The 24,822-nt window shown below is 44.4% G+C and overlaps 1 protein-coding gene across 1 annotated transcript in view; it reads right to left on the minus strand.

Moving 5' to 3' along the window:
* Positions 1-24,822, minus strand: part of fgfrl1a (fibroblast growth factor receptor like 1a) — a 66,972-nt gene that overhangs the window by 24,077 nt on the left and 18,073 nt on the right. Inside the window, exon 3 of the mRNA XM_062394202.1 lies at positions 17,106-17,378. Coding sequence (XP_062250186.1) covers positions 17,106-17,378 — 273 coding nt within the window. The remainder of the gene's footprint in view (positions 1-17,105; positions 17,379-24,822) is intronic.

A 24,822-nucleotide genomic window follows, 5' to 3' on the forward strand; every position in this document is an offset into this window, starting at 1 on the left:
TTCTTATGATAATGACTTCCTTACTATTTGTTGAACATTGCTACAAAACCCTGAATCTAGAAAAGTTTCCCGAAGGATGAAATGAAACAATATAAAAACCGATCAAGAAAAGTTAGATCCATCATCAATAGCAGCTTTTTTTCGGGCACGTGTAAGTGTGTGAGGAGATTCGTCCTTCAGTCGTCCTTGAGTTAGAAACTAATTACATATCTACTTTCCAGCAGCAGACCCCAGGCCCCTAACCTCACTGCAAGGACGCAGAGGGAAGGAATTTGTTTTCTATCGGGTCAATCAATTATTACATTACCGATTCTGACTCTGAATTCTTTTTTTCAGCTGCTGCCCTGGTGAACTGGTGTCAGGAATAGAGAGAGTTCATCTGTGCCCCATTCAATTTTTCAGATTCAAAACGTGTGATCAACCTGCCACAGCTTTTAAGAGGTGTTAATAAGTGCAGCGTCTAGCAGCACTCCAGCTCTGGTGTATTTGCAGACACTGTGGCCAGGCACGAGCCGTTCACCCCTTGGCATTCGGGTTAAGCTCAACTACAAGGCCTGGGTTTTGTAGTGACATGAAAAATGTTCTGTGAAGATACATCTAGAACCTTTGGCTCCTCCGGCTCCGAACGTGGACTGTGTCCGAGCATAAGACGTCAGCAGAGCGATGAAACACCAAACAGGGAACATGTGGGTTCCACACTCTCTCATAAACGACAGACAGTGATGGACTTTATGAGTTCTGAAAACACACAGTGAGGGATCAGGTTTTTGGGGTTTTGTGTGGTTGTTAATACTTGTCTGGATCAGCGCAAGTTAATTTAGTTGTTTTAAGCCAGGGTATAAAAGTAAAGCAGCCTCCTCTTTCTTCTGCTCTTGCATCATCTTTTCCAGATGCACATGTACGTGTGTGTGTGTGTGTGTGCGTGTGTGTGTCTGTGGAGGGGCATTAATCTTTGCATCTGCGGCGGGTGTGCTCATTCAACGTAGCTGTTTTACATCACTCTTCACACTTCATCGATGGAGCAGCCGGGGTCAAGCGTGCAACACGGACGGAGATTTCCCTAAAATGGAGAGGATGTGGACCGTGCACAGGAATCTGGCAAAGGGACAGCAGCAGCCTTCATCCTCCAGCCGGCAGACTTACGTGATGGAGGGGATGCGTTCAAGGACAGAAATGATTCAGGGGGAATTAGTGAATTACTTCATGTCCGCTTCTCATTGGTGGGGGGGGGGGGCTCGGAGATCACAGAAGTGGAAACACTGCGTGGGTGTCAACATATACTATGAAGGTCACACATGTATACATCTCAATTATCTAAACAGACGTGGTTTTAAAAGGCACATTTTAGAAAACCCATACCTTGTTTTTTTCCACTGTGCTTCATCATGATGTCATTCTGCTTTGCACCTGTTCACCAGGTGTGCATGACTCTATATTCGCCTTAAACCAGTGGTTTCCCAACTGGGGGGGTCCGACCCGTAGAGGCAAGGCTGCGCACAGCTAGGAAAAGCTTGTACAGGTTTCTGAAAGGACTGTCGGATAATGTCCAGGACACGATGAAGCTACAACAAATGTCCCAACTACCAAAACAAAGAAAAGTCAAGGATGGTCAGTCGAGGACAAACTACCGCCAAGTCCCAACAGTCCCCTTCAATCAATCAAGCTGCATCAAATTATACACTCATACACTACGATAAATAAAACAGCTGCTGATTGACACACGCCACTTTTTGCTGTGCCGATGATTTGAGGCCTTTTCTGCAAAATGTCAACTAACAAATCAGCTGTACACAAACTGTGCAATATCATCTACACGGACGTGAAGTGGAAGAACTTTGTGTGGGTGAATCTGGCTCCAAGCACAAGTCAAGCACGTTTGAGTTCGATGTCACGACAGCCATCACTGCCACTGTAAACTACATCAAAACAAGGCCCACCAAGGCCCTCATCTTTTCCACGCCATGCGAGGAAACGGGATCCGATCACACAGCTGTTTCCTCTCAGAGCGAGTCCCGATGGCTGTCGAGTGGTTTGATCCAGGGGGGTTGAGTCGTGGGGTGAGATCAGAACCTTCTTGGAGAAAGATGGGCAATGAACTCGCCCGAAAGATAACAACAACAACAACAACCTCGCAAACCACAGAGACTTGTTAAAAGCTGTAAAATGTGCAATCATTGCTTAACATGTAAGCTCACGCGGTGCACTGTCTGTTTAAGGTGCACCACGTCAGATATATTTAGTAATTCACTCCAACCTCAAACCATCTTGGCTTATTAAAAGAAAATCAAGCCTCATATCCCGAAAATAGCCGCTGTGCCCATCGGTTAGGTATTGCCTGCCTCGCTGCCACGTGAGAGTCCACCGCTCACCAGGAGGCAGAACCGTCACAGTAAATCCTGGTGGATGATGGATGTCGAGGCGTCTCACTAATGCTCGTGGAGCTCATAAATATAATCACTTAACGGCAAATATGTCTGAACAAAAAGCAAAGAGAATAAATCTTCATGGTGCATTCAAAGAGGTTCAAGGTTGTGGGGTTTGATGAAGAAAGCAACAGTTGTATAAATAAGTGTCTTGGTTATGGAGGGGAGATTTAAGTTTGTGTGTGTGTCTGTGTGTGTATGCTGCGTGTGTGTGAGCTGCATGTAACCTTTTCATCTTTATTTTTATATACATCCAAATTTATCATCGTGTCTCTGGGCGTGTCAGTCCCATTCACTGTGCGTGTCAGTGTGTTTCTGCGAATGAGCACATGTCTGAGCGCATTTGCACATATGTACACAATGTGCATCCACATGCATTTCTGTGCATCTGCCGTAATGTGAGGCCGCCGTCTCTTTCATCCAAGTGCCTTTGTGTGTGTGTAATCTTATTGTACCTGTCCGTATGTGTGTGTGTGTGTGTGTGTCCGTCCAGCTGCCGCATGTGTAACTTTAGTAAACATCAAGGCAGCGCTTTGCTTTGCCGAATTAATGAATCTCTCACATCCATCGCCACGCGCCGCCTTTTGAAACATACCGCCGGGCCTCGGCTCGGCACTTTGAACTCTCAATCATTCTCTCCCTCGCGCCCACCCTGCTCTTCCCTGTATCAAATTATACTCCGGTTAAATAGCTACTCATTAGTACTTTAGCAGTTTTCTCCCCGTTTGACCTCCGACATTCCTGAATTCATTTCTGCAGAGGACCATATGTGCGATCGCAGCTGCCGCCGGGTCGCATGGGACGGAGACGACAGGAGGAAGCAGCATTTTTATTCTACTTTATACACTCATCTACTTTATCACTGACTATTTAGCCATCAGACTTATCTGTATTCCCTTTAACAGCTTATACAGCCTGATTCTAATTAACCCTCCTTCTGTTTCTCAATCTGATTTATCGTCCTACTTGTTTTTTAATCTGCTTTAGCTTTCAACCGGTTTAACTTTTTTATATGTTTGTTCTGCACAGAAATACAAGGAATTTATGATTCTGATTCAAATAGATCAAAGTCAATCCAAGTTGTAAGGGACAATACATTCAAATTCAACAAATCAAAAACACAGTTAAATACATTTATAGTAGCAGATTTGTAACAACCAGAGAAACCAGACATTCTACATGGTTGTTTGTCTCTATGTGTTAACCCTGTGACCCTGTGACCCTATCAGTGTGATATATGGATTCGTCCTGAGGCAGGAACTTTATCTAAACATTATAAATTATTTAGCAGCTTCTTTGTGACCCAGGTCTGTGCGGCTCTGCTCAGACTCCACCGGGATCCCTGCTGGAATGTACGAGCGGCCTTAAAACCAGTCGCACTTCAAAGCAGCTCCTGAACCTCTTTGCTGCGATTCTGTCACATGCAAACGCACAAACAAGTGCGAGTGCTTGTTGTGTGCACACACTCGCACGTACGATTAGTTTCTGCATAAATCTGCATACACGCTCACGAGAGTCGACAGGCACCAGACATGCCTGTTGTGTGTTGGCTTTTTCGTGTGTGTGTTGAGAAAATGCGGCCGACCTGTATAACTTCAAAGACGCTGGCAGGCTCTGCTGTGTGAGGCTTCACGCTGACAGACCGTCTTTGATGAACAACTATTTACAACAATGGAAAACCGACCCGCTCATCGTGATGCACCCGCTGTGCAACGTTCCAACATGACTCACCTGGATGGAGGCTTTGTTCAACACGTTTTTTTTGTTGAGATGTTCTTGGATTATTAATAAAGCCACTTTTATCTTACTCACGTCAAATAGTCACGGTTTTGCTCGAGAACATTTCAGCAAGGCAGGTGATTGCATGTGTTCAGTCTTGTAGTACACAGCTGCTCCAGGTTTAGACTCTGAAGCAGTGAAACAGGATGTCTCACACAATATTTGCAGTATGTCCAAGTGGTAGATTTGTCTTTGGATTTTCATAAACCTAACTTTTACCCATAGTTAAAAATACTTATTCTTAGTTTCTAAAATTGTTGCCTTTAAAGACAACACATGGCCAGAGTCTCCGACGGATAGGAAATCAGAAGTACAGTAGGAGGAGAGGAGTTGGCTGACAAGGGGTTTAACTCTGTGGCTTGTTCTCATCGTTTAACGACACGTCTGACAGCAACTACACACCCACCGCTCTCCCTTTCTTTCTTCTTACTTCTGTTTCCACTTGTTGTGAGGGCTTTGGGCTTTTGGGCAAAGACCAAGAGGACACACTCGGCTTGTCACGGCGGCTTACATCAGACGCCTTTTGGCACGGGGCGCTCCGATGTGCAATCAAAGCAACACCGGCGTACAGAAAAATTGTCGTAGATTGTTAGCCTTGAATGAAAGCGGGGGGGGGACAAGCACACAACAGCCCCAAAATCTCTGGGATAGTCAGAAGAGATTTAAAAAGGCGTCAGTGTGAAAGATAAAGAAATAATCAGATGAAGATCTTTCATCTGACAAAATGTAAAATAGTCAGGAGAGAGGAATGTGATGAAGAGATTATGGTCATGGCCACAGTCGTTGTGTGTGTGTGCGTGCGTGTGTGTGTGTGTGTGTATCACTTTTCAGCATGCTGTCACACTGATCAAACTTCAGGGTGATAACGGAGGCGCCACAGAAACATCACGTGTTTACCTAAGAACCGTGGGGGGAAAACTGCACACACACACACACAAACACACACAGACGCACAATCGAGACAACAAAGCAAAAGCATGTTGTGCATGCATTTATGTGAAATATAATGCGGGGGAATGCAGTGATTGTCTACAAGTAAGGACATGCACACACACACACAGACACACACACCTGATGGATCAGTCTGTTGGAGCTCATTTCTGACATAACTACACAAGCATAATATATAATTACATGCAATTTTGATTTATTTCTGTCTGCGGCCATTTTTTGTTTTGTCTCCGTGTTTTTCACCTCAGTTGTTTTTCACCTCAGTTATGTCAAATTATAAAAATACAAGAGATAAAGCGTTTTTAACAAACTTCCTGGAGCAACATGGTGAACGCATAAAAACACCAGTTGAGTCCGACTGCCTCCCACAGCCACATGGCAGGAAAACCCTGAATAGAGGACAAGGTTTATCAAATCCAAATAAAACACTGGCTTTGGGATACAAAGCTGAAACTCTGATAAAGCTTTTGATAAGTGCAGCAAGTTTTTCCATCGCCTGCTGCTCTCTTTTTATTTTTCTGTCTGTATCGTCCCTCTCAGTGCGAGTGGTTTTCCACGCTTGCTCCTTCTCAGTGTGGAGCGAGATTGGAAAAAGCCAGATGCAACTGCAGCGCTCTGAAGAGTGACAAAAGAAGAATGAAGGGGTGGGCGGGTGGGGGGGTGGGGGGGAGCTCGGAGCATAATTCGCTCTTCACATCATCATTAATAGATCAAAGCGGCTGCAGGAGATACAGGGCTTTTTTTTTTTGGTGCTGACACAAAATGCATTCTCAGGCAGAAGGGAAACAAATGAGAGGAGAACAGGAGAGAAAAGAGAGGGAGGAGGGAGGAGGGAGGGAGGGAGGAGGGACGCTGTGTGCCCAAGAACCGGACTTTGGCTTTGATGACAGCACAAGAGTGAAGCGGCAAAAAAAAAGGGGGAGACAAAAGTTTCTAAAACTTCAAAAGGAGCCTTTTTGAAGGTCCCCCCCCCTCTCTCTCTCTTTCTCCTTGATTTTTCCATTCTTTTTTCCCTCGCCCCCCCCTCTCTTCAAACATGTCTTTGCTAATTGCCGGACCCCGCTCTGCCCTCCGCGGGCTCTCCACTGCTCTCAGGGGGGGTCGCTACAGAGGGAAGGCCTAATAGCCAGCTCTGAGTGGGGGGGGACAATGGAGCCTGCAGGGCCAGCGACAAAATCCAGGGCCTAATGAGAAAAGACTCCTTCAGCGAACAAGCAGGTCTGTCACTGGACCGGCCTATTATGAAGAAGGGGGGGGGGGGGGGGGGGGGGGGGGGTTTAGGGAGATGGCGTCTGGGCGTCTTTGAGTTAAGTTATAGATCAGTGATGGGTTAATTGTTTTATACGTGATAAAGAAGTAAAGGAACAGAAGTGAATCAAATAGAAAACAAAAGACGAAATAGGAGTAGAAAGTGTATGTGCGTATGTGTATGTGTGTGTGTGTGTGTGTGTGTGTGTGTGTGTGTGTGTAAGGTTGCATGCTGGTACCTCCTGGGGTAACAATAGTGAACAGGACTAATCCTCCAGACCGTATAATAGCCACTAAGCTGTCTATTCAGAAGTGCACGGCTCCCCTGCTAACTGCTGTGATCAGACACGAATACCCGCACTCACACATCCTTCCCTTCCTTCTTTTAATCATCTATCTATCTATCTATCTATCTATCTATCTATCTATCTATCTATCTATCTATCTATCTATCTATCTATCTAGCCATTATTCACAGCGATTTAACGCTTTTTTTGTTTTTTTTATGTAATATGTTATCTAATCTTCATATAACTCAAATATTTATACTTTGACCATGTTTAGAAACGTCTGTATCCTTGTCAGAATCAATTCAAGACATTGACCTATAACATTCTCTTTTAATTGTCGACCATTCCAGCTGTTCTTCTTTTTCATGAATTCTTTGACACTTAAAACAACAGGAAGACTTTCAAATATTAAGTGAATTCGAAAATGTTTTTGTTTCCTTTCATAGAATTTTTATTTTTTAAAACTGTTTTGTTTTATCCTTTCTGAAGCAGTTTTTAACTTGCTCCAAATACAGTTTATCATCATCATCATCATTAGTTGTAGAAGTAATGATAGTAATCCCCTCTGCTTCTTGCCCCAATCCTATTTTCTCCCTTCTCCTCCCCCTGTCAATCATTTTTTGCATTGTGTGTGTGTGTGTGTGTGTGTCGGTGTGTGTGTGTCGGTGTGTGTGTGTGTGTGCATTGATGAGGTTATAGCGAGGTTAAACCCTCTCTCGTGAGAACGCGGAGTCGTTGGAGTTTTGCGTGAGAGGGACCGGGAGCTACGCAGTGAAGGATGCTGAAGAGCCCTGTTTCCTTTCAGATGGAGGTGGGGGTGAGGATGAGGAGGGTAGTTGTTAAGTGAAGGGCTGCAGGACACGTCTCCATTAAGAGCAGTCCGTGTCTCCTTGAGAGGATTTGTCTTTCATGTCTCTGCTGAACTTTCCCTGCTTGATCATTACCTCAGTCAGTTACATAATCAAACTTCAGCTGACAAGGCTACAGACATTTTCTAGAAATTTCCCCGTAAAATACAAGTTCAATAGTTTTCACAGATAGGTGCAGCACTACCTCTCCCCTCCTTCACTCATCCATATATTTCCACTTCAGTTTTGTCTTTCTTCTCTTAATATCATCAATAATTCTCTCTGCCACGTTCTCCTCAGCTCCTCTTCCACGCGTCCTCTCATCTTTGTGTTGCCGTTGGACTCACACTGAGCAGCTCAGTCTTAATTGCATTAAACAAACTAAGGAACTGAGATACTTTTAAGAAGCCCACAAATATTCCGTTTCCCACAGTGGTACTCGTGTTTCAGGACAGCGTGCGTTTCGCGATGTGAGTAATAGTACACTAAATGACCCGTGTTAAATTCTGCTACATTTGCTACTTGTTATAATTATACTTCTTAGCCCTACGGATGCCCACGATGCCAAAACACACAGAAGTAGAGTTATACCTCATATTAGCTATGGGAGAGTTTCTGTGGAAACGCAGAGTGAAGACGGATTTGACTTTGTGAACAGCTGGTCGATGAAGTTAAAAGGTAATTTCCAGCCTGAAATGAGAATTTAAGAAGGATGGAGGAGACAGAGCGAGGAAAGGTTTGAACGACGGCATGGATGAACTCAAATCAAAATCAAACGGAAAGGTAGAATCAGACATGGACAGTCTCCCCTGTTCCATATCCGGCGTTTCACAGCTAATTTGACTCGTAGCATGACGGCAACACTCGAGTGAGCGGAGCTGGAGGATTTGTTGAGAGGAATGTGAATCTGGGAGATGAGGTGGAGAGAGTTCAAGGCTCAATGAGACAACAGCAATGAAACTGTCGCAAAATCATAAAAAACAACACACACACACACACACACACACACCACTTGTTTGTTTTGTGTTGGATTTCCTCGCTGCCTGGAGAAAAAGGCTTGTTGACTGACAGAAGGCATCTCGCACGGAGGGATGGAGTCAAAGCTAGCGGAGGGTATTTAAGACCCATTAGGGGTCTGTACGAGAGCCTGGCTTGGCATCGAATCAGGAGACGCAGGCCATACTCACTTACTCACTCGACTCACATGCACGTACGCACACATATACAGATGTTAATGGAGCATGAAGGCAGATGGGGGGGGGGGGGGGGCAACGAGGAGCTGAGAGACGCCTTAAGAGAAGAGATCCCTTCGATCAGCCGGTGGAGCGGAGGGGAGACAACAGGAGGCTTGTGAGAGAGGACGAGAGAGTCAGAGTGTGGAAAAGAGAAAGAGACGAAGCGAGTGAGAATATGACAAGCTTCACTTTCTAAACTGTGTACTCGCTTTATACAACAACAATCACTTCCTCTAGCAATTACGTTCGTAGAGTTCCTCCCGCAATCAACAAATTAAACTTAATCCCTGATACGAGCACGGCCGTCTTGCATATTTAGAGCCTGAGTCTGCGACCGGGGGACGGAGACATGGTAGAGAGCACCAGACGATTCATACGGTTGACCAATCGTGAGTCATGTCTCAGTTGTCAATCATGGTGTTTCGCAGCTTGAAACAAATTTAGTCGAAAAAATGTAACACCTTTAAAAAAACATCAAACCCTCTTCGACAAATATCTTTTTAATTTGACTTTTGAGTTTGGACCATGTCCCGTCCACTAACATGAAGGAGGTTTAGCCCTTTATACTGCAGCTAACCACTAGGGGGCAATCGAGATGCTCTGCCTCACTTTTGGATAAAGGACATTTTGTCAATCTGTATTTAGAGTCGATAGTTAACGTTGTGTGTTGCTGCTCCATGTTGCTCAGTGTTGGGCTGTAAATACACCGCACTTTAAACAGACCACCTATCCATCAGTGTGTGCGTGTGTGTGTGTGTGTGTGTGTGTGTGTGTGTGTGTGTGTGTGTACTGTAAAGTCTTTTCTGTCTTTCTTCCGTTAATGGAGCTTCAATAGAGAAACAGCAGATACACCTCTCTTTATCCTTCATCCCCTGTTTTGGCTTCGAATGGGACATCTCATCCTGTTAGGACACAGATTATTATTCTCTCTTCTTTCTTCCCCAGACTTGTTGACGTCTTCGGACAGAAGCCAGGAAAAGAAAAAAACGTGAGAGGCCTTTTTACTCTTTTCTTTCTCCGTGTCTCCATCCTGTCCATCTTCTTTCCGTGTCTTTGCTGGAAGTGAAACGAGGCAGAACGAAAGGATGTGGGACAGACAGCCGTGAAATGGAGGCCAGGGCCCCTGAGGAGTGCGCAATCTTCTGCATGTGTGTGTGTGTGTGTGTGCATCTGTATTTGGTTCACATCTGTCAGTGAGGTGTGTGTGTGTGTGTGTGCGCTGTTTTTCTGTCCGGTCTTGTTGATTTATGTAAAAGATACAGGACATATATCTTTGTGCATCTGAGAGCATTTGTCTCAACAGGACTCAACAACAAGATGGAAAACATCTTTTGAAACTCGACTCCACAGTCGCCCAATGCTATTTCATATTATCACCCTAGCCCACATGCGCACACACACACACATACACACACGCACACATACACACGGACACACAGAGGAGAGGCGGTGGTCTAGTGCCAGAAACTTGGACTACGGGCAGAAGAGGTCTCTTGTTCGACTCCATGGAGAGACAACAAAAGACGAACCTGGATTGATCTGACCAAAAATCCAAGAGGATACTCCCTACCCTGTCTAGTGCCCCTGAGCAAGGCACCTTACTCTCCCAACATCTGCTCCCCAGGCGCTGTACATGGTCGCTCACTGCTCTGTGTGTCCTGCACCAGATGGGTCAAAAGCAGAGGTTGAATTTCTCTACCTGCATGAGTGTGCCTTTGCATGTCTGTGCATGTGTTTGGGACAAATAAATGCATCTTAATCTTCACAGACACACAGACACCAGCATGTTTACATCTCTGCTCACCACTGTGCCACCCTGATTTCCGGAGAGCCAGCTTTGTCTACTTCTCTGTGCGGGCAGCGTGTTGTTGTTACAACAGCAGGACCCACCTGAACCTAACATCTGATACGGAGCCTCAGGGGACGACAGAAAAACAGACCTTACCCTCCATTTAACTGTATCTTTACTTTTTGCAATCCTTGAGAAAATCAATAATAAAGTTTTGTCGAATTTTGCCGGTCATGCAGCATTTACGCCCATTTAAGATTCATACTTCTGCAGAGCCAAAAGTATAACTCTTATTGCTTTAACGCTTGAGAGCACAACAGATGTTTTTTCTTGGACTGAGAAACGTTAAATCAGTGTTTTCCAAACAAGGGCTGTGGATCAAATCACTCTTTAAAACTCTAAAAACACTTTATTTCACTCTTTTCAAAAGAAACACTTTTTGGGCTGCACACCTGTCTGAGGTGCGTTCACTGCACTTACTGAGTAGAAGCTGCTCCAAATTTCACACACTCATAGTTATCTGTTACCTAAATGTGCCCGATTTATTTTCTCCACCAACATCCATGTGAAATTCCCAGAGAAAAATATAAAAGTTTTGTTTCTCACAAAAATCTCAGATAAAAATCTTGGATCCGGCCCCAGATCGGCCCCAAATACTGACACCAGGTTTCATGGAAATCCTCTTCAGCTGCTCTGGTGTGATCATATAGGAAACAACCAACACGAGAACAGGGGTAAAACATAATCCTATTGGAGGACTTAATGAAAGTTTTGACTTTATATACAGTTTATTAGAAAATTTGAATGTTAAAATTGAATAAAATGTCTATTGCTCTTATCCAAGTGGCATAAGAACACAAAGAAACACACGGAGGAAACTTCTTCAGGGATGTTCAGGTCTACTGACAAGCAGGGACCACTCTATCAACTCTCTGGCCCTTTTTAAAAATAACATATTTTTGAATGTTTCTGTATATCAGCCCCCTCAAGAACACAGACAAAAGAAATCCCCACCGAGGCCTCAAACCCTCCACTGAGCACCACCACAACCAGTGAGCTGCAGCTCCACGTTCACTCTATGCATTTCTCAGCCATTAGTGAAAAAAAGTGGTGTGTGTAACCTGAGCAGAGGAATCTGGCAGTAAAAACACTAACTCCACAACACACACACACACACACACACAGACTTATGCACACACACACACATTCAGTAAAACACAGCTGCCCTATGCGTTTATCAGGAGGTGGGTAAGGGTGTGTGTAAGAAAGAGATTGAGTTATTTGAAATAGTTTTGTGCTCCATGCTGACACACACACACCATACACACATACATGCACACACCAGTATGACTCATACTCATTAGGCTGCAAACCTTGGCCACCTCTACATCCTCTCCAGATGAGGCACCAGATATCTCAATTAAAAACTGTGAAATGTGAGAACACGAAAACAGACGTGGAATCAGGACAGAGGGACGGCGGGACAGAGGGACGGAGGGACGGAGACATGATGTGAGCCTGCAACCTGATCGCATGTGTTCGTTTCTGGCCCGGAAGACAGCTGCAGTCTCACACGTGCGGGACAGATAAACAGAGAAAGCATAAACCCGACTGAAGGAGTCATTATGTATCAGTTGCTCAGTGAAAATAAATAATTTACAAATCATTATTCAAACAATATTACGTCTCCGGTTGTGGCCAGTTGTCAGCTGCAGTGGTTAAATGTTTAAATCTCTTGGTGACTTCATAGGTTGTTACGCTGACATTCATTTCCTGGTGACTTTACAAAGTTTTCTTAACCCACTAACCTTCACCAAAACCTGGCTTTACCCTTAGATTTAAACACATTTAGATGAATCACTTCATGATTTATGTTGGGTGGGTGGTGGTGGTGGGGGGGGTTAAAATGACAAGGCCCAACCTAGGTCCCCACAACATGAGGAATATTTAGACCACACACGCACACACAAATATATATTGATGAACATTATCATTCAAACTAAAAATTACATTCTCTTCATTCACATGGACCAAAAGCAAACTCAAATACAAGCACGCACACACACACACACGCACACACACACAGTTACTGTTCACACAGCGACGTACACACGCGCGACTCCAAACCGCTTCCTTCCTTCCCTCTTACGCACGGCTTCCCAACTCATGCTCCAGACACGCTCCCATTGTCATCACATCTGGTTTGAACTATAAATTTTCTATCATTAATCTGGGAGGAGGGAAGCAATTTCAGAATATCACAGAGACCGAGCGGGCAAAGACAGACGGCTTAGAAAAGGGAGAGAGGAAAAAGAAAGAAAGAGAGAGAGAGAGAGAGATCGTAAGGAGGAGAGTGGGAGGAAGAAACAAGAGCTCTGCTGGCGTTCAGCTTTTTGAAGGACTACGAGTTTTCAGGATGAAAAAATACATTTTACGCAGTTTGTTGCTCCCATTAATCTACGCACACCAGTGTATGCATGCACAAGTCCTCAAATCCTCAGATAAACAAGCAACACACACAGGCTATTTACTCACCCATTCATTTGCCAACCCACACATTATAAAAGCAAAAAATACTTCAAGGAATCTTTTAATTTCCCCCCGCTAACAGAAAAACGCCTCTCCATCACTTCCAGCCCCTGGGCAGCCGTACAGCCGGTGTTTCATGGCAATCAGACGCTATGACACCCTTGAAAAATTGGAAACTGAGAAAATATTGATACAAATTAAGACGTGGTCGGGGAAAAACGAGCCGGCCGAGCGAGGGAGGCGGAATGAGGGCGGAGATTGAGTGCTAATAGGAAAAAGGTGTTAAAGAGAGTTTGGGTTAGAAATTGAGAGGGAAAGACAATAAGACGCGGGTGTGGGCTCATTACTGTGAAACGGAGCGGTCGCAGTGTAATTACCGCAGGACCACACAAGAGAGGAGCGGAGAAGCAGGCCAGGAGGAGGAGGAGGAGGAGGAGGAGGAGAGAGGGAGGAAGCTAAACAGTGAAGCAAGCAAGAATAAAACAAGACGATGCTGTCAAAATAACTCTAGAATTTCATCCCGAGCAGATGAGGACAGGCTGTCAGGAGTGCACGCACGCTTTGGACGACAGATTGCTCCAGAAAACACATCTCCACGCTCGCTGCCTCTCAGAGGAGATGCTTCAGCAGGATTCCTGGCTCTCTCAGGGGTCGTCTGTGAAGGGTGGAGCGCGAAGCACCATTTGTGCTGCTGCCCAGGCACCTCAGCACAGGAAGAAAGATCAGTCTGCGTGACTTGACACCCGAGTCACTGAAGCAAAGGAGATCTGTCCTGCTGCTAACTGTCTTCACCTTTCTGCGTGCATTCTTCCTGGCCGGCTACAAGTCACCAAACTCTTTGACTCAAAACTTGAACTTCCTGATTGTGGAAAAATCGACAGCCTTGGCCACTTCATTTCCCAGTTGCTAATAGGCCATGTGAGGACACAAACCCCCATTGAACTGAGCAGTGTTCATAAAAACATCCATTTTAACTCAAGTAACTCCAACACATCTTTCCTTCCATCTACTGTTCTAGTCATTTGTATCATTTTACCCACTTCTGTGAGAATCATAACATGAAACAATCATCTAATCAATCATTGTCTGGCTCATTAAATCACGATTCTACTGAGCTTCCACTTCCAACTTCTCTTCTTTGCTCAGTTCTGTCTCGACTGTTCTGTGGTCCGTCTTCCGGCTTCAATTTTTCTGGGCTTGTTGACATCTACTAACACGAGGTCGACTCTTAAGCATCTACACAATGTGAACTCTGTGCATGTGTTTTTCCTGAAGCTATAGACTATGGTATAATTAGCAAATTTAGATTCTTCATCGTTAAAATGTTTCATAAAAAGTGTGATAGTGAGTTTAAACGTTAATTTTGTCCAAGTTGTCATGTGAGGTTGATTTTCGTTCTTCAATCCAAAACTTTGATCATTCTGCTCAGAGAGAGTTCTTAAAAGGCTCAATTAAATATATTACACCATTGAAAGCTTCAGAACAGTTTGTATGTTCACTTTGAGATCAGATTATTATGTCAACTGCACCTATAGGGACTTTGGTCCAAAATAAACATCTTTAAACATCTTATAAAGCCTCAATTTAAATCTGTTCATGCAGGCTTGAGGTGAAATTAGTTGGTCTCCAGTCAAAGAGAAATCTCTGAGATGAGCCTGACACACCGATGTAGGTTTGCCCAGTCCATTGAATCATGTGCATGTGAGATGTGTGTGTTTGTGTGTGAGAGAGTGGAAAATAGTGAATGAAAGAGAGAGAAGAACAGAAAGAGAGAGGGAGATAGACAGGGAGAGAGACAGGGAGAGAGAGAGCGAGAGAGAGAGAGAGAGAGAGAGAGAGGCAGCAGCTGTCTGCATGGATGACCTCAGCTGCAGCTGTTGCCCCCCCCCTGCCCGGCTGCCCTCTGTATGCCAGCCCGACTTTGAAGTTCAGGTCAGGACCGATACAGCTTTGGATCACATACCGATAATGATTAGTGGAGAACGGACCTGGCAACATGTCAACGTGTTGTGGGAAACTAAATATATTTTTGTGACTGCTGCTGGGATGAGAAACTTCACAGGAACAGAAGGACAAACCGATTTCTTCAGTGCAGTTTAGGTGATATCACATTTGAGACTAAAGTTTAATTAAGTATAATATTATAACAACCTGGAACAAAGACATGTTTATTGATGACTTTGTCTGTAATGTATAAAATCGTTCAGTTTTCTGCAAGATTCACAAATCACTGCAAATATTTTATCTAAATTCCAAGACTGATTTAAACACAGTAAATGATCAACAGTAATTTCGATGCAGAAAGTCGTGGCAGGTCATTTCTGCGTGGGAGCGTTTTACTTGTGCCCGTCTTTGAAGAAGCCGACGACGGGCAGAGAGAGATGCTTTAGTCAGATTCTCTGGACGGCAACGCTGCCGTAATCTCCCTGTTGGCATCTGCTCTACTGACTGAAACCTGACACACACACACACACACACACACACACACACACTCACACACACACACACACACGTCTCCATGACTTCAGACGACATTACATTAACTTATGCACATTTACTGGAAACTTGCTGAGACCTTATTCATAACTGCTCTTTACCACCAACCTGACCTTAAAATGTAATAATTCACGTTATATAGACAACAACATGCGTGATACCGAGACCACACACACACATACACACACACAAAGTGCATGTGCCCAAACACATGGAATGAGAGGGTTGTGTTGCAGCTCCCTCAGACACACACACACACACATGGATACACGCACAGTCACACACACTGACTGTCCTCTCTGGCTATTTTGTTTACAAGCTTGAGAGTTGAGGGAAGCGGCTATTTGAGTCCCGGTTCAGACAGAAACGCACACACACCTGTATTTGAGCAGCAAGGTTGTCATAGTCCACAGGGTCACAGACCCACAACAACCACATAACAACCCAGTGTTTGTACAACTGGAAGAAACACACGCACATGCAAACACCCAGGAGTTCTGACAAGCGCCTGGAAAATGATAACATAGAGAAAAAAAAAAGAACAAAACACAACAATGTCTCTTTCATTGCGACGTCTGAATCGAGCCCACACGCAAAGACATGACATTCCACACTGCACTGACGCGACGTCCAACATACACACACAAACACACACAGCAAAAACACTAGCATCTCTTTTAACAAATGCATCATTCATAATTACACAATCATTGTGGTCACCGACACACACAAGCATAAAAAAAACTCAGACAAAAGCAGAGTTCCATTGTCTGGGGCCCTACACAGGCTTTAGTACAGTATAATGGCCCCGCCAACCTAACCTGGCTAATTATATCCCAGAAAAAACTCACAGGGCAGAGTCAATGGGAGCGAGAGAGCATGTGAAATCCCAAAGAAAGAAAAGAACAAGAAAGAAAGAAAGAAAGAAGACTCCCGTGTAATGAAGGGAAGAAGACGTGAGTTCAGAATATCGAGTGCAGAGTTAAATTAGAGGGGAAGAAGGGAACCGAAAACGAGAGAAATAAAAGAGTGATATACTGGTGAATGTGTGTCATCATCCATAACCACTCGGGAAAAGAAATACACAACTCTGAACTGCTTCTACGTGACACTTTTCTGTTTGATCACAAATCTAACAACTCATTTTTGCCACAGTAATATCATTATGGAATTATTACCAGCCAACACCAGTTCAACTGAGCTAACTGAACGCAGTCATCATTTGAACATTCAGCAAACCCTTGAGCCACCTCCTCCTCCTCCTCCTCCTCCTCCTCCTCCTCCTCCTCCTCCTCCTCCTCCTCCTCCTCCTCCTCCTCCTCCTCCTCCTTCTATTGACTAATACCATTTCCTGCAATCGGTCTGAAAGTCCACACTTTCCAACAAAGTGATTTCCCATTACACTTCCACATCTGTTATTTTGATTTGGATAAAACTGAAAAGTCTGAAGTCATAAGCCTGACCCAGCCAGGAAAGTGTGAAAGCCCCCCCAAAGAGCTTCACAATAAGACACTTACCTATGATGATAAGCGTGTAGTTGATGTTCACGCTGCCGAAGCCGTTGATGGCCTTGCAGACGTAAGTCCCCGCGTCCTCCGTCTCCACCTCTTTGATCCGCAGGCCGTGCTGCAGCACCCGGAACCGCGTCCAGCCGCTGTGGATGTTGCGGCCGTCTTTGGTCCACATGATGAGCGGCGGGGGGTCGCCCTCCACGGGACAGGGCAGCTTCATGGTGCGGCCGATGCGGATGCTCTGACGGTGGGCCACCTCCTCCGACACCCTGGGGGGGCCTGGATGAGAGAAGACGAAAGAGAGAAAAAGAGAGAGAGAGAGACTCATTAGAACTTCTTAACGACTACTCCCACAACAAAGAACCGTACAAATAGGACATGAAACCAACAGGAAACATCCTTTAACCTCATGTGATTTTATAATGGCTGCACTCAAACGTTGACATTTCTACAAAGACAACGATTAAGTCCCGCGGGAGCAAACACTCAGCCGAGCGGTGAGTTCAATATGAACTGAGACGTCGCGTTGAGACATAAGATCAGGAGTGACCTTGACCAATCAGTAGCCGGCCGACGGTGAAACTGCACACTAGAAAAACAAAAGGTGCTGGAGGAGCAGACGGGGTGACTGGAAGAGAGGGAAAGAAAACAGGAGGGAGAGACGGAGAGAAGTAGGGCTGAAGGAGAAAGGAATAGGAATGTAGGGGAAGAGGAGAGGAAGGAAGGTAAGGAGAGAAGAAGGGAGGGAAATGAAGTGGACGAGGAATTTAAGGGAGTATATGTCGGAGGGGAGAAAGGGGAATAAAATATGGCCGAGTAGGAGAGGAGCACAAAGAAAGACAAACAGGAAGAAAGAGAGAGAGAGGGATGTGGGAGTGCAGCGTCTCATTACTGCTTCTGGGTTAAAACAATAGCCTCCAAATATAGTCCTGAAAACACAGAGTGGCCCCGAACAGAGTGTCCCGACTGGCCACAAAGGGCAACTGTGTGTAAATGCATCAGAAAACCAGCGACTCGGGGTCACGTCCTGGAGGTTAAACGTGTGTCACAGGAAGGACAAAGGGAGTGTGATTTGAACAATGTGCCTGATAGAGGCTTATCAGGCTGAACACACAGGCCTGATAAAGACCAGGAACACACGTAAACACATGGCTTGAAACGTACACATCTGAGGTTTGGTTCTTTCTTCTTATCACAGAAAACTAACACAGCCCGATGCCAGGTAGTGTATATGGGGACGTTTGGTTTGTCCTTGTGGACGACTGGTTTAATAAACAGCTGCAGACTGGGAGAGGGGGTTGTTTTGAAGAGGATTGAGCCGGTTTCTGCACGAGGAAGTGAAAGAGAAGTTGAGGTGTGGTTGCAGAAGATGAACAGGTGGTACTACATCCATCCATCCATCCATCCAACAATCCCTCCCTCAATTTCTCAGGCAGGATATTCCAGACATCAATAGTTAAAATCTATAAGGAACCGTTTAAATTTGCCATTTTTAAAACCAGGGAAAGAAATGATATTGCCAGGAAAACTTTTCTGCCATCAGCAAATTGTTTGTCTACTTCATTTCTAGTATCACTTACAGAGGAGCTTCTGGAAATTCTGACAAAGACTTTCACAATAATTCTCTTCAATGTGCAACTGGAGATATTGGAAATAATTTCTATATATATATAATATTGGCTAAATTAATATGATTTTAACAAGGGAAAGAGTTACAGTGGCAGTCTTCATGTGTTTGCTGCTGTTAAACCAGGTCGACACAAAGATGGATGAATGGAGGGATGGATGCAGATGTGAATCAAGGTGAAATGTGTGAAAAACACATTAGTCACATGGAGGTATTCACATCAGTCTCTCCTCCTCCTCTGTCCTCCCTCCATCCTCATCGCTCCTGGACAGATTATTGTGCTTGTTAGGCTGTGTGGTTTTCTCATCAGTGGCCTGACAGCTCACTTGTTCTCATTTGATTTCTTTCTTTCCTCTGCAGCCTGGTTATTAATCCTGCGTCCTCCTGCTGTTCTTTCCCCATTTCTTTCTTTTATGCATCTCCCTGAACACATACATCATTTTTCTTATTTATGTTCCTTTCTACCTATTTTTGTTCATTTTCTTCCGTCTATTTCTTCTCTTCTCGTCCTCAGACGGATTGAAATCTCATTCCCCTGAACTCTCTCTACTCCCCTGCTACCTCTCTCTTTCTTGCCCTTAACCCCTCGTTTCCTCGGCCTCCTCCTGTCCCCTCTCCCCCTGTCATCACTCCCATCGACCTCTCCGCCTCACTCCATTTCACTCTCTTACTCCCCGCTCTCTCTCGTCACACTCGTTCACACCAAATTCTTTGTGCTGTGCCATATTTCCTCTTTTTTTTTTTTTCTTTCTTATTTTCTCAGAGCGTGATTTACTCGTCCCCTGCCCCGGATTTGCACATGCGGAGCCTCAGCTTCCCCCAGAGGATCACAGGGGCAGGACCTCGAACTGAACCTCTCAACTTTCAACAGTTAACCTCTGCTACACTCTCCCTCCTCGCCCGCCTCTCCTCCTCCCCAGTGCTTATCCCCCTCCTCCTGCTTTTTGCACGGTCCATGACCATAGAAATGTCTTTTTGAATCTGTCTCCTGAGGTGAAACCGAAGCGAGTAAAAAAATCTATTCTTCTCTTTCCTGAGACACGAGTGTGAGTTTGTGTGTCTCTGGGTGTGGGGGGGTTGGTGCATGTGTGTAGGTCCTTCAGGACATGTATTATATGTGCAGCTGAATGTTAGTTTACATATGAAAAGTGGCAGAGTTACTTTATTTAGTCAATTTACACTGATTATGTGCCTTTGTGTGCTTCAGCATCTTTGTCCGTTTATCTGTTGGGTTGCCTGCATCTTTGTGTGTGTGTGTTTGTGTGCGTGTGTGTGTGTATAGGGGGGGTAAAGCAAATTGCAAGGCTAGAAAACGTTTGTCTGTTTAGTCCATTTGGGGCTTATGGGCGCTCCTTTGCTTAAAACTGACTTCCCACAACAATAAAAAGTTGTCTCTGCGCCTCCAGATGCTCGCACACATTCCATGCACAGCCTCCCTCTCCCTCCCCTTGATGTAGCAGGGAGTGTGCAATAAGTTAGAGGAGCATACCTAATACTATACAGCTTAATGAGGAAAATACAGCTCGAGTCAGAGATACACTTCTCACACGTGAAGCAGAACCTACCAGCTCTGAACTGAACTCATCATCCTCCTCCAGCTTGGACCGAGGGAGAAAGTCTGAAGGCCAAATAAATCAGTTCATATGCTCTGTGCTCTTTTCACAGCTACACTCACAATGTACTGCTCACTTCATTTCTTCGGACAGATTCGTTTTGGTGCCTGAATTTTCGGGAGAATTGTTTTTATTTTGAAATATTTTATAGAGGACTATTACCGCATAGTATATTATATTGTGTTTTTAACCTTGGAAATAGTAGTTTAACTTAAAACAACTAAAAGTCCACTTTCTAGTTTTAACCATAGACGGAAAAAAAGATGGACAGCATGACATCTCCCCAAAGTGAAGCCAAAGCCACTCAATCGCCCCCTGGTGGCTGGCAACAGTGTAGATCATAAACCCCGCCTCCTCCATCATAGCAGATGGGACATGGACAAAATAAAAAACTCAAAATACACATCAAATATTCTTTATAAAGATATTTCTCTCATTTCAGGTATAAAAAGGAAGTAAAACGTCATGAGTGAATTATCTCGATATCGTGGCTCAAAATTACATCATTGTGTGTGAAGTGTTTGTATCAGGGCTATTTTGGCTTTGTTTCTGGGTAGTAGAAGAGAAGGTTTTAACTTGGACTCATTTAAATCGTTAACTAAAAGTATATATTAGTTAACTAAAGTCTCAGTTCACTAAAGTCTGTCCCATCAGATTCGAGGGACTTTATGCAGACTTTATCAGCGGGGGGGCCAGGTGGAGAAAGTCCGCAGATAAACCCGGAGGCTCTCTCTCGATCATTTGCAAGAAAGTGTGTAGAGTCTCTGGAGTTCAATGCAAGTCTGAAAGCAGCTTAACAAATCCAGTATACAATGGTCCAGTGTGTATTGTGTAATATAGTTTGGTCTAATCTAACCTAGTTACAGTACGTCTGGTTCTAGTTACAGTTGAGCAGGTTGAGTAGATTCCAATTAGATCAACCCACACTTTCACTCTTTTCTATGGTTGTCCATTCTGCTGCTTTTTGAAATTTAAGCTCCACTGCCAGCTAAGGTCTGAGCAGTGAGGTTTTTTTTTTTAAATCAGTCAGTAATGCCTTTCCCAGACATTTCCCTGAGAGAAAAAAAAAACTTAATTCCACAATTGGCTGACAATGAAGGATTTGTAAAATACTTTACATTTGAGGGAGAACAATAAACAGCCACTCTCCATCACAAGGACACATGTGACACTTCTAGAAATCAGTTTAAAAAACCTCTTCAGTGTCTGAACACTCAATACCTGATAATTTGGTCAATTTATGTGCTGCCATATTTCGCGTGACTCTTTACGTTTTGGTTTTGGATCCAGAGTTTGGTCTTTTAATCCCCTTAACGTTCCACTGGTCTCTGAGTCAGATGGGTCCAACACCGAGTTGTTATTGGCAGGGAAGTGAGACTGGAGCTGGAGGAGAGAGCTGAGGAATGCTTTTGATGGAGAGCACTTAACAGCGGGACACAGTGTTGATGTACTGCGCAAGGTAGAGGTGTGTGTGTGTGTGTGTTTGCGTGTGTGTGTCTGTGTGTGTGTGTGTGTGTGTGTGTGTGCATACCCAGCTATGTGTCAATGTGTGTTTCTGATAAGACTGGAGCACAGTTACACAAAAGGGTCCTAAAGAGGTCATCATTATTATCCCATCAGTTACAAAATAAACCTATTTCTATGTTGTACTTTTAACTGACCCCAGTTCATAAACTTGGCAGAAGGTTTATCCCTTCACATTGGGCTCCAAGGAAAATTTCTGCTTGCTGCTAAAATTACCCGAATACACGTAAGTCTGATATTTATGCAACACTTTGTTTAAACCGTGAAATCCTCTGCCGTTCAGCTTGTGTTTCTGAACTCTCTTTAAAAAGGCTGGATCCAGTTATCACATTGTATTATGACCAGTCCAGGGAGATGTTTGGTTGCGTAACACAAAATTTGAAAAAACTTGTTGAGTTAGAGCATTTACACACCTGAGGGTCCGAACTAAGGACATCTGATCAGGTAAAGTGTTGGTTTCAAGTTGGAAATATGGGAGCGAGCTAAAGACTTTTGTTTGATATACATTCGTCCTGTCGTCATAACCTTGGTGGCTGGAATAAAATGCTTAGGTACTCAACCAATCCTCAAAGATTTATGTGTTTGTAGATGGGCGTGCATCAGTCATTGGTGTGTTGCCAGTTCGGCTGATGCATTAGCAGACTTATTAAATAAAGTGCATAGGAAAAAAACTGTCTCTCCATTTGAATGAACCATGGTTGAGTTTGATCCGGACCGAGACCACCTCTCTGGGTCGGAGTGTTTGGTCGAAGGCACTTTCCACACCTGTTATTTTGGTCCAGACTAAACTTAAACAGTCTGGGCAAATCAAGGTGGGAAAGTTATCTGAGTTTTTATCAGGCAGTCTGTCCCATTCCCTCTCTGTCACTGAGACACACAAACTCCGACATACACACTCCGTTGCCTTTCTCGGGCCTGAGGCAACAAGCGGAGTGACGGGAAGACATTAAGTTTCCTTCCTCTGTCTCACACACGTGCTCACACAAAAACACACTCGCTCCACCGACACTTTCTCATTTTGACCCAGTCACTTCCACCTCATCAATAGGTCAACTGCTGCTTGTTACTCCGTCCTGACAGTTAACACTGGGCCCGAGGCCGGGGAGGATACATCAACGTCACTGAGGGAGAAACACAGCAGCAAAAACCCGAAGGCCGACACTTGTCTCTCTCTCTCTCTCTTTCTCTCTCTCTCTCTCTCTCACAGACACAGAAGAAGAAGAAAAAACACAGCAGCCAGAAAAACGTGGAATCTGCTGAGTGGTTTTAACGACTACCTGATCCTCAGAGTTACTCACACCATCGGCTTCCTGAGAGCACACACTCATGAATGTTTAAAAACCTTTTGTATTCTTATTCTTATTCATTTGAATCAAGGTATTTTATTGCCTGTTTATAGAGAGTTATATGGTTTATTCCGTTGCTACTTCCTTCCTTATTCTTTCACATCCTCCCCAGTCTATCCACCTCTTTCTGCTTCTCTTCTATGAGTCTGGATTTATTGTTCCACCTCTCTTCTTCTTGCTACAGCACCTGTCTGATTTTCACCTTTCCACAAGTGAGATTAAGAATAAGAGCCCAGGCTGTTGTATAGAGGAAACCTACCAGGCAAGTTGAGGAGGAGGAGAAAAACCTTAGCTCACCTCATTCAAACAAACAATGCCCAAAATGTCCCCCCGAAATAGAGTGAAAAAATGGTTCCTTCCAAAACCAAAGAGCAGTGTGAACATTTCATCTCAACATCCTCTGAAACCTGCAGCGTGAAGTGCAAAACGTACCACAGAGCTTTTCCTGTCAACTTTTATATCTACAAGAACAATAAATTCACTCAGTTTAGTTCCTGGCCTGCAAAACGCAATGAATCATTCCTAATGCCATCCCCCCCCCCCCCCCCCCCCCCTTTAAATGAATCACAGAGAAGATTTATGAAAACGAATCATTTACTCAACTTGGACAAGAGGAAACTGCTTTGATGGAAACAATTGGCTGTTTCACACTGTGGGAAAAAATGTGTAGATTCGCAGTAAAGGATCAAATTAAATCTCAACGCCCACAACTCATCGGTGCAGCTTCAACCTGAAGTTCTATCTCGCGGCCGACGCACTGAGGTTCATTCATGCACTTTCAAAAGTCAGATTCATAAAACTGCTTCCAGCCCTCAGGTCCCAAAATAAACACTACACCAGTTTCATTTCATAAAGGAAAGATGGAGGATTGTCAAACACTGGAAAGTGGGAACAAGGTTTTTGAGGAAACTGAGACCGTAAAGCTGCACAAACCACCAGGAACCTGAGGGCAGTTGGAGCCGAGAACATTCTTTCAAAGCTTGTAAAGAGCTTTTCGGGAAAAAACCCACATCATGCACAGTATGCACTTGTGTGAGGGTAGTAACACGTTGGGCCAAATTAAGGAAAGTGATTAAAGTACAGGAAGGGAAGAAAGACGAAGTTGTGTGTGAAAGACAGAAAGTTAGGCGTACACATGGAGACAGACGGCTCAGGAATGGAGAGACGAAGGGATTAAGAGACAGAATTAATCCACTCAAACAACTACCTGCTAAAATTGGGGATTTGCAGGTCAAGTGCAGGCTGGACAAGGAACTGACATCTTAATGACTACCTGCGATGAAGACTGCAACAGAATGTGCTTTACTTTCCATGACCGTGTATTACGTTGACATCCTGTGAGACAAAGAGATTGACAGAGCAAGAGACATCCTGAACGGTCCATTAACGTCTCGCAGTCACGACTTGTTTAAACCTGAAGACACAAAACCTGGTTTTCTCTGTTACTTCTGTCTTTGGATGGAGAAGGAGGGGAAATGACATTTTGCATGGTTTGACAGTGAGCATATTAAAAGGCCACCTGTCGGCTTTGATGACGGAGCCGCCAAAGCATCCACGGGACCTGGCGTGGGGTTTTTTAACATTATGGATCAAGTTATAAATACACTTCCTAC

This window comes from Platichthys flesus, chromosome 8 (genome assembly GCF_949316205.1).
Source record: "Platichthys flesus chromosome 8, fPlaFle2.1, whole genome shotgun sequence".
Classification (NCBI taxonomy): Eukaryota; Metazoa; Chordata; class Actinopteri; order Pleuronectiformes; family Pleuronectidae; genus Platichthys; species Platichthys flesus.